This window comes from Scardinius erythrophthalmus, assembly GCF_964197995.2.
Source record: "Scardinius erythrophthalmus genome assembly, chromosome: 23".
Taxonomy (NCBI): domain Eukaryota; kingdom Metazoa; phylum Chordata; class Actinopteri; order Cypriniformes; family Leuciscidae; genus Scardinius; species Scardinius erythrophthalmus.
In genome coordinates, this window is record NC_138243.1 from 23,749,493 (window position 1) to 23,760,652 (window position 11,160).

Below are 11,160 nucleotides of genomic sequence, written 5' to 3' on the forward strand. Positions count from 1 at the left end.
GGTTAGGAATAGTGAGTAGTGAACACACACTGCAAACCGTGACACACACACACGGAGCAGTGGGCAGACATTTTTTGCTGCGGAGCCCGGGGAGCAATTGGGCGTTAAGTGCCTTGCAACCTTTGGGTTACCAGTCCGACTCTCTAACTATTAGGCCACGACTGCCCCATAGATAATTTGATCTTTTACAGGAGGCCTACTATTGTATACAGAGTATAGAGGAACAACTGTCTGGCATCTTATGCCAGATATTTAAATGTCAATGGGCACAGAAAGCATCGGTTTGTGTTATTTGTTCTGTTGCAATGTCAAGAAAATTCATCTCAATATATACAAGCGTGCTTGTGTCTCTTTCTTTTTAGCGTATGTGTGTGCTTTTCCCAGATGAATGTGCTCAATCCTCTCCTCCTGTCTCCACAAAAACAAAGCCTCTGTTCTGCTCAGCACAGATAGTGCCTGATCTCTGTAGCCAGAGGAACTCAAAAAACCAAATGCCCAACATGGACCTCTCTAATGCATTGCAAATCTGCATGGATGTCCAAATAAAAATATGTATTCTTGATCCACATTTAAAAACAAAATGGAAGCATAAAGCTTATTTTGAAAGCCTGATTAAATCAACATTAATCATACTGTGTAAGCTGCACAGAGAACAGTACCTATTTTAAGTGTTTGAGGAGAAGAAAAAACGGAATAATTAAAAATAATAATAACATTTTGCTTAAAGAAAAGTAAGCCTATTTTTAACCCATTTATTCTCATTAAAATGGTGGGGGTGGGGGGGAAGCATTTTAAATGTAGGCTAATATTGTTATTTAATGTTCTTAATCCGTAGGCTATAGAGTGTTAAGTAATTTAGTTATTTTATACCGGGGGTCCCTGTGTAGGCACAGGCAGAGAGTTTGGGTGGGGGGTGTAAAGCTTGACAGCAGCGGCTCCTTTATACGCTCATCTGAACGCGTCAGGTCAGTCCGTGTTTTACACGCTGCTTTGGAAAAACAACAACGCCGTTTTAATATTCTGCACGACTTCTCTCTAACGTCTACAACAGGAAGTACAGACACGTTCAAAGTCGTTCAAAACTGCAGAAAATGTAAGAAACCCGTTAATAGCAGTTTAAACATGCGATGAAAACAGTATTTTATAATCGACAGAAAGCGTTCAGCTGCGGGGAAGAGCCGGTGGGAGTATCCAGTCAGGAATCAGTGGACTCTCTTCAGTGGAAGCGCGTGAGCTGCTACTGAACACATCCGCGTCCGTTTGAACCGCACCTGATCCGAGGAACCACAAGAAGGTAACAAGCGTGTCTTATCTTAGTATACTCTCTAATAATATCTTACGCTTATCTGAGCGCAGGCTATGCATAATTTAATTGTAAATATCGTACAGTATAGCCTATTTATAAAGAGCATTTGGAAGTTTTTGTCCTTTAACGGCTAACTTACAGTTGTCTTTTGCTCATAAGGATAACGTCAGGTTAATTATCTCAAATTGGGGCAAATGAACAAGTCTATGTGAAGTGAACAGCAGCAGGGGTTCTTGGAGCTGTAACCCGCTCTGAGGACTCAAATATTAAACTACAGGAACTGTTTCCTTTCGAATGATTGACAGCTTGCGTCTGAAAAGTTTTGACATTGGTTTGATAATGACCACTACTTGTGCTTCCTTTTAACATCAAAGTGCATTTTAAATAACCGTAGTGACTTTTGTAACATTTCGTTTTCTCTTGTAAATTCAGTCTTGCTATATGCCTTAGGCTACTAACATGCAAAAACAAATTTAGAGTTTTGCAGAGATAAACAACCCCTCACCACAAGACTAAGATTTTAACTAAATTTACATAATCTCTGATACTAATGCTGAGTGATAAGCAAAAGAGCAATACCCAAAGAAAATATGTGATGTGCCCACGTAGAGCCGAGAGAGAGAGAGCGAGAGAAACCTTGTAAATTGTCTGATAATGTGCTGATTTGTTTGGAGGTTGATCATCAGATAGACCTTTCATTCCTATCATGAAGAGAAAGGTTTTTCCATCAGCATCTAAATGATTTCATTTTCTATGTTAGGCTGCACAAGTGACTGCAGACACAGAAACGAGTGCCATTTTCCTAGAGAATCCTCTCAGCGCAAAGCAAACCCAGTTTTCCACAGATTCTACAAGACGAAAGTGTCAAACATTTCAGTACAGATGATGAATTTAAAAGAGCGATGCCATATGTTGTTTGCTTGGCTGTTATTTGTAGAGTCCTGATGGAAATCTGTTATATTTTAGGAGATAACATTGTCAAAATGATTGATCTAGTAGCTGTTGCATCCTTTAAGGGATTTTAAGGAATATTCCTGGTACAAATAAGTTAAGTTCAATTGACAGCATTTGTGTCTTTCTTTTAAATACTTACTTCCAATTTTTGGAGTATTAAAAAAGCAGAAACGTGAAGCTTACTTTGTTAAATAAGCAATTACATTCTTTCTTCTGATAAAACTTGTATTATTTGAGCTGAAAGGTTCATCATTTTTACAGTCGTTTACGATTTTAGCGTTAATGGCATTGTGTGGCAAATTGGAACTTTACACTTTTTTCACACTAAAATCATACTATTGCAACATTGAGCATTTAACATTTACAATTTGGTCCATTCATTCACTTCCATTGTAAGTGTGTCACTGTAACAGATGTGTGTTTTTACCACAACGACTGAGCATGTATTGAATCCTAAATATTACTAAGAGTTAGGCTATACTAATCAAAACGGTAAAAGATTTCAGTTGCAAAGTATAGTGCTTTGGCAAAACATCAGATTTCCTCAGACACCGAGTTATTTTATGAGCTGTGCTATACACTGACGAATCTGCACTGGATGTCTTCTCTCTTTTTGCAATATGAATGAGCTCCTTGATCTGTGATATGAAGTTCAGCAGGATGGACAGCTCTTTCCTCCCACAGGCAGACATTTCTTCCAGCCCATCACTCTGATGGACAGACAACTCACATCCCATAAAGCACCAGGCACAAATGAAGACCAAGAGACACAATTCAGCGATTCCTTCAGTTGATGTTTTCATACCTCACCTGTGTTTCTGCAAGCAGGTTCTCTTCAGTTTTCCAAACATGTTTAATATATCAAAAGGGAAAATGGTAATTGGACTCTTAGTGATTCATCAAAAACTGCTCATTAGCCCCAAAGAGCCGAAGCCTCTATGAAGAAATATGACAAGTGGTTCACATATTTTCCTTTGAGTTGTTAGAGATTTATGGTTCAGATCTGAGTGAAGGGACGTGTTTTTATCTGATTATCTGATATTGTATTCATACTGACAGGCCTTTTCTATTTATTTTAGGTCCTGTGAACTAGTAGATGGTTTAGGCACCAAGAGCTAAATCTTCTCTAAAAGATGAAGATCACAGCGCCTTCTAGAATGTATCATCTTCTCTTCAGTTGTCCTGTACAAGTGTAAGAATCTTGTTTGACATCCATCTGGATGGTTTGAACCAGGATGGCCAAGCCATCCTTTTTAAGGAGAGCTCAATTGCTCCTGTTTTTTCTGGGCGTGGCTTACATCATGGCAGGAAGCGTGTTACTGCTTCAGCGCTCCAGTGTGGAGACATTTCAGAGAGAAACGGATACCATGGCGCTCCCTTCCCTACCAGCGCCACCTAGAGCCATGGAAGTACCTGCTGCCAGGTGGTTGTACAGGAGGAATGTCATCCAGGAGATGGAGAACCAACCTCTAGAGCAGACAGGCAACTTAATGGACCAGAAGCACCTCATATCTCGTAACCTGGAAATCAGGCATCTGAGACGCCACTGGTTTCACGGTAATGCTGAACAGAAAAGATCTTCTAAACATAATCTGTCACACAAGGAAGCCAGACATAAAGGTAATGTTTATAAAATAGAATTACCCATCTTAAATGTAAGATTTTTTATAATTATTCTAAACTGTTTGTGTTGCTTTTTAAAAAAATTATTGTTCCCAACAAGGGACCTACATTGGATGCTTTATAAACAATGAAACGGAGCACGCACTCGGCGGGACAGTTCTTTATGATTTCCGTAAAATGACCAGCGCCTTGTGTCAGGACACCTGCTCAGAGAGGTAACGTCTGAAGGGATGAAAATGAAAGATAAATGAAAGAAACCGTGTTCTTTCAGAAGAATGTGTTCAGTGTTCATCCACAGAAGCAGGGGGCAGAATGTGAGCTGGCTGGTGTGACTGACTTGGAGTCCATCCAGAGAAAGAGCATTAAAAATACATACATGCTTCAACCATTTAAAAAGACAGAAATTATTTTAAAATACAAAAAATGTATTCACTGCTCAAAATAAAACAATGCTTTATTTAGGAAATGCCAACAGGTACTTTTTGGTCTTTTTACTTAGCAAAGCGGGGATAAGCTATTACCTGTGAATGTGCAAGAATTTAGGCTCATTTATATTTTTAGGTAAATAACTACAAGAATAGCAAAACTAGACGAATAGCAAAGTGGAATAAATGGTAAAACTAATTTGCTCTACAAACCAGTGTGTTTGTTAGCACGATAATAAATTAAAATAATATGATAACAAATATCAGTTTTCAACATTAAATCAACATAATGACTGTTTTTGTACAACTAAAAAAAATAAAGTGGCTGACACTCGAAACCTTGCACATTAAATTTACAAATGTCTGCACCACCGCTTAATAAGGTGGATAGAATGAGAAGTCCCACACTACCAGTCAAAAGTTTGTAATTCTCTAAAAAAAAATTGTTTTTGAAAGACGTCTTTTATGCTCACCAAGGCTGCATTTTTTGGATCAAATTACAGTAAAAAAAAGAGTAATATATATGTGAAATATTATCATTTAAATTATAATTGATAATTATAATTTAAAATAACGTCTTTCTATTTTATTACATTTTAAAATGTAATTTATTCCTGTGATTGCAGAGCTGAATTTTCATCAACTATTACTCCAGTCTTCAGTGTCACATGATCCTTCAGAAATCATTAGTTAAAGTGAAGTTATAATGAACAAAACCTTTACAGCATTTATTAATTTTGTTTACATTCTATGCTAATACATTTTTAACATTTAAAATTGCATCAGTTAATGTAATTTTTAACATTGCATTCATGTATTGTGAATGAACAAATCAACAATAAATTATAAGCATATTTATAAATTAACATTAACATAGATAAATGCTGTAAAAATGTTATTCATTGTTAGTTCATCATACCTAATGCATTAACTAATGTTAACTAATTAAACCGTATTCTAAAGTGTTACTGAAAAGATGAGATAAGACTGGTAGAGTAGAATATAATATAACAGAATAGAATTTACATGTGTATGTGTATCTGTATGTACATTCCTCATAAGTGAAGGTTTGCTCTTTTGCAGTGGGTTCCGGTATGCTGGGCTGGAGTATGGAGCGGAGTGCCATTGTGGCAACCGGGTCTGTTCCCGCCGGGCTCGGGGAGAGGACTGTAATCTGGATTGCCGGGGAGAGAAGGGATACCCCTGCGGAGGGGTGGAACGCATTTCTGTTTACAGGGTTGAGGATCGTCTTCCAGGACAGAGAAGATGTGAGTCACATTAAAGCCTGCTTCAGACTGTGCGATTTCAGCAATCCTATAAGATCATTACAAATCACACTGTGCGACATGGATCTATTAAACTTGGGTACGACATGTACTGTATATGTAGACTGCGCGATGATGACACCTATTGAATCGTAGGCTATGACGCAATTTAAGATAGAAGAATAGCACATCATCCGTGTGCGTTAGTGGTAAACAAATAGAGCAAGATGAATCGCACTTTGGTTTTTATGTGCACTGAAAAAAAGAGGAGGAAGCGAAGGAGGAGAATATGGACGCGGTCATGGCTACGGAAAAGAGGCCAACTTAGCATGCCAGTTTTGGTAAATGGAGCTTGAGGAAAGTAATTTGAGGTCTTAGTGCCGTGTCGCATTGATCAATACGCCATTTCCTGTTGCATTTTTATTGGCTAGTCAGTAGACGTAGGTCATAGCAGAAAACACACTGGTACCGGGCATTAGGCAGAGGTATTATACTGTAAACATACAGTTCTGCTTGAATGGACCACACATATATATTAATGTTTATTATATTTTGTGAGTAATGGATTAGAGAAGAACTAGTTTAAAGGCCTGGAACCGTGTGCCTAAATGGGCATGGATGGAGTATGACTAGATAAGACAGAAAGAACGTTGGAGATAGTGAGCGCTGCTCTTGTTGTAACTTCATACGTCATCTGCTACAGGACAGTGGGAGGGTCACCTGAGGCTTTGTACAAGATGACTTCTGTTTGTCTGTCCGATGTTTTTTCAGACAGAACTGTGCACTACCACGGCTGTTTCAAGAGGCCAAAGAACTCTACCGCTGACTTCCTGATCCAGACCTCTGGACTGACACACACTCCTCAGCAGTGTATCGAGACCTGTACAGATCAGGTATAATTCACAAATGCTCGTATTAATCATTTTGTAGCAAATTAAAAGTGTATTTATTATTATTATTATTATTATTAAGAAGAATATAAAACAAAATTTAAAAAATATATTATTATTAGGGGCCAATCACTGAAGATGGTGGAGTTTATTATTATTCATAATAATAATAATAATAGTAATTAAGTCTCCCTTAAACCCCCGCTTAATTCGCACTGTATTTATTTAGATTAAATCTAGATCTGTCTGTCTGCACTATTCTGGATAAATTGAGAATCAAGATTCCCCCCCCCCCCCGTTTAAAATAGAATCAGAATGAGCTTAATTAGCCAAGTGTGTGCAAACACACTTGATCACGATTCTCCCACAATTCAAAACTAAACTAAATAGGAAATTTACTAGAGGTTGTGACAAAATGTTATTTGCTGCAATCTATTTAAAAATGTTGAATTAATTTGATTTTTCTTTCTTTTTTTCTCGTTTGAATGATTCAAATGTCTCGCTCATAAAGTCTTCACTTGTGTCATTACTGGATGAATCAGCGTTTTTGAACAAATCTCTTGAGTGATTGATTCAATGACAATTTTTTTATGACAGTCACTTGTCGCCACCTACTGGTGTAATGATGTAATTGATACAATCTTTATTTGAAGCGTTAAGTTTCTTTAAAAAGGTGATATGCCGTATTTTGATCACTTCTGTAGTCATCAGTGTTAATATCCGAAATATAAATGTTTATCCCAGTACTCCTGTGATATGAGTTATTGTAAAAGAAATAATGATACTGTGTGGTTGTTTTATGCCAATGCAGATTTGAATGTTCGCTGTGATCTTACTAGTCAAAGATTTAATAGACAGTCGAATCGTTGTCATTTAGGAATAAGATGGTGTTTGAATCGAGATCGCAATCTTTTAACAATTAATCATGCAGCTCTAGTTTACAATAATTTAACTGCCCATCACTGCTCGTTACACATGATATGGTTTATTTATTCAGAGCTTTATCTGAACCCCATAATTGTGTGTGAACTCGTCAGGACCTGCCACTGGCCCTTTTGAGAGGTCAGCACTGTTTCTGCAGCCATGCCCCATTTCTCTTCACAATCCAGATGAGTGAACAGGAACGCATGTGTGAGAGGGGCAACAAAACAAACCACACTTCCCCTTATGAACAGGACTACTACTGGGTGTACAGTACTCCTGTGTTAGGTAACCTACAACATGCTACAACATTTAACTTAATCTTCAAGAACTACTGCTGCAACAGAAAATATCTTTTTTTTTCAGATGCAACATGCAAAGAAAGGACCTTTCTGCCCCAGAAGTCCAGGACCCTCGTGGCCCTGTCCAGCTTCCCAGGGGCAGGAAACACCTGGTTACGTCACTTGATTGAACTCGCCACTGGATTCTACACCGGAAGCTATTACTTTGACGGATCTCTGTACAACAAAGGTGAGAGTCCACTAATAACACTTAAACCCTCACCCTCATTTCAGCCGTGAGATTTATTAGGATTCTGTAGGAGTGGGAACATGAACTCATCAGAAACACAAAGAAAATCAACACTGACACCTCTTAAACATCACAATTGTTTGTCCTAGACTAGCAAGAAAGAGATTAATTGAAAAGCAAATGCAGACTCGCGCTTCTCAGATTTCTGCATCTCTGTAGGTTTTAAAGGAGAGAAGGATTACTGGCAGAGCGGGAGAGTCATCTGCATCAAGACTCATGAAAGCGGCCAGCGAGAGATCGAAATGTTCAACTCTGCCATCCTGCTGATGCGAAACCCCTATCGTTCTCTAATAGCGGAGTTCAACCGCAAGTGTGCCGGACACCTGGGCTACGCATCGGACGTTCATTGGAGGAGCAAAGGTGCTAATGATAGAAACAGCATTCATTTCAGCCTGACAGTATGTTCATACACTTTAGAGCAGTGGTTCTCAACCAGGGGCCCGGGGCTCACTAGGGGGCCTCAGCAAACTTCAAAGGGGGCCAAAATGTTTACCAAATTTGAGTGCTCTACGTTCACTGATCAATGTTTATATGTGAATAAAAGCCTAAATTAAATCTGTTCAACATATAAAGCAATTGTTTTTCTTCAGAAGACTTCATATGGATTTCTCTGAACGTTTTGATGCATCAGATCTTTGGGTGAATAGAGTTTCAATAGAAGGACAGAAATCTCTCAGGTTTCAGTAAAAATATTTTTACTAGTGTTCTGAAGGTTAAATAAAGTCTTGTGGGTTTAGTATGAACCCAATTTTTTGGGTGAACTGACCCTTTAAGGTCTCCCTGTGTTTTTCTGTCAAAATAAAAATTTGGTGTTTTAACGTTTGAAAATGAAGAAATGAAGACAGCCATAAATATTAGTATTGTACTCTTACAGTTGTAATGTAAAATAAAATAATAATAATTAGTATTTTGTTCTTAAAGCTGCAGTCTGTAACTTTTTTGGGTTAAAAATTATTCAAAATAAAGTTTTGAGCAAGTACATAACCAACCAGTATCGAAAACTATCTGCTTGCCTTAGCTCGATGCAAAACGGTAAGCTTGTAATAATGTTTTTAATTCCAGTGGTACTGCTGGATTTCCGTGGGAAATTTGAGCATGTCTTTGTGTCATTACGTCACATCGGTACACATAAAGAAGGTGTCTCGGCTAGTAGCTTATGTTGCGTGTGAGGATGTTGGAGGTGGAGATTTATAGTCTTTTCTCACAGCACTTGATATAATTAAACTTATCAATTTGATGGCGGATCCATCTAACCTGTGACAACTGGAGATTCACCCATTGTAAAATGCAAAACACTCAATTCGGACTTGGAAGTGGCTACAGAAAAAAAGAGACTGCAACCGGGCCCATGCGAAAACAAGGATAAATATCGGAAGGGCATAAAATGTAGTCACCCAATGCTGATGTTGTTAACATTATCAATTTAAGAACAAAGTATTTATTGCACAGTTTGACGTGATATGATAAGCGATCGTTCGATTTATTCAGCGCGATTTACTGCAATGCTTTTTTTGCCTCAGTTGGTCAGAACAAAAGTGGATGTTACTTAGTTGGTCATACTTCCTAAAAGTAGAATCTGTGATTCCAAATGACAGTATCCACACCGGCGCAGTGACTGACAGCCGCACATTATCATATCATATCATATCATATCATAATTCAAAACATTGGATTCATCTGCGCTGTGCCGTGCCGAGGCACAACCCACGTTAAGTTATTAATTCCGCGAATAATTGCAATTGCAGATTTTGAACAGAGATGGCGACAAAGAGGAAAAACTACGGACTGCAGCTTTAAATGCTCATATTTTTTATTTTACATTTTGAATTTAATGTTTATATTTTCATTTAGTAATAATAATTATTTTATTTTATAGCCATATTGATATAGTATACATATATCACAAATTGTGCAGCCCTACAAACAGCCAACCTGGAATTTCATTTTAAATCACAATTCGATTTTTATCCCAAATACAGTCCTAAGTTTAAGCATGTGGGAAATAATAGTTAATTTTACTATAATGCTGTTTTTGTTTTGTTTTTTTCACAGAGTGGTCTGAGTTTGTGGACAGTTATTCGACCTGGTGGGTGTCTCACGCTCTGGCCTGGTTGCGATTTGCCCACCGCCTGCTGGTGGTACACTTTGAAAATCTTCAGAAAGATCTAGTCCCTCAGTTAAAGACTATCAGCGCTTTCCTGAACATCAGCATTCCCGAGGAAAGACTCCTCTGCACGGAGAGCAACAGAGACGGCCTTTTCAAACGCTCTGGATCTCGTAGCCTGACTTTTGACCCCTTCACCCCTGAGATGCGAGCTCGTATAGACAAATACATCCACACAGTAGATAAAGCTCTCAGAGACAGAAGCATCAGCGGCCTACCACAGGAATACATGCCCAGGTGAGGGTACATGAACGCAGCTGCCGCCCCCTGCTGGAGGGAGGACACAGAACCACAAAGTGCCTCTGTACAAACATAACTGACATCGCTCAAAGTCTCTGAAGTTCGGTTTTGTTGTTTTATTTGTGCTTGATGTCTTATTGACAGTGTGTTTAGTATGTGTTATCATTAATTTTCATTGTATCAGTTTCAGTCCATTTTAAAATTATCCTCAAACAGATTACACTACATCATCTTGAGTAGCCTACCTTAATAATTAATATGTATTAATGTATTTATTTGACAATTCTGATGTGTATTTGGAATTGCAGGGTCAAAGCATCTTCAATTGACACAAAAAGGCATTAATTCCAGAGAGATGCATCAGGGGAAAATGTTCCTTCATAAACTAAGATAAGACAGTCTGTGTCCTTCGGTCATTTTATTACTATAAGCAATCAAAAGCAAAAATCTTAAAGGCTACAGCACTAGCATGAGCTAATATCAGAACTTCAAATAGAGAAAAGGAAGAGCAACCCTGGATTTACCTGAGAGCAGAGGCCAAAACATAAAAGCTGAACATTCATTTGTACATAAAACCACAATCATAAAAGGAGAAAATATTATTTTCAACAGGGTTTGACTGGATAAATATATCTGGTGATGTACTATAAGCAGAAGTTTCTTCATTCTTCACAGTGGAAATCAGGAAGACACCCATTTCCAAGTCAGATGTTTCAGTCTTTAGCTAGTTAGTTGGAACATTAGCGCTTAATGTCACTGCAGGCTGAAAGAAAAATGCTGT

The 11,160-nt window shown here is 38.1% G+C and overlaps 1 protein-coding gene across 3 annotated transcripts; it reads left to right on the forward strand.

Annotated features, from left to right (window-relative positions):
- Positions 1–911: 911 nt before the first annotated feature.
- wscd1b (WSC domain containing 1b) lies at positions 912–10,778 on the forward strand. Of its 3 annotated transcripts, XM_081353713.1 has the most exons (10): positions 1,007–1,294; positions 2,945–3,088; positions 3,340–3,880; positions 3,984–4,098; positions 5,392–5,576; positions 6,345–6,466; positions 7,501–7,672; positions 7,751–7,915; positions 8,135–8,335; positions 10,028–10,778. In XM_081353713.1, the coding sequence occupies exons 3-10, from the start codon at positions 3,496–3,498 to the stop codon at positions 10,378–10,380; spliced, it is 1,698 nt and encodes a 565-aa protein (XP_081209839.1). In that variant the 5' UTR covers positions 1,007–1,294; positions 2,945–3,088; positions 3,340–3,495; the 3' UTR covers positions 10,381–10,778. The 3 variants fall into 3 exon arrangements, with proteins under 3 accessions (XP_081209838.1, XP_081209839.1, XP_081209840.1); XM_081353712.1 differs by lacking the exon at positions 2,945–3,088 and having other exon boundaries at positions 912–1,294; XM_081353714.1 differs by lacking the exon at positions 2,945–3,088 and having other exon boundaries at positions 7,573–7,672; positions 10,028–10,776.
- The last annotated feature ends 382 nt before the right edge of the window (positions 10,779–11,160 follow it).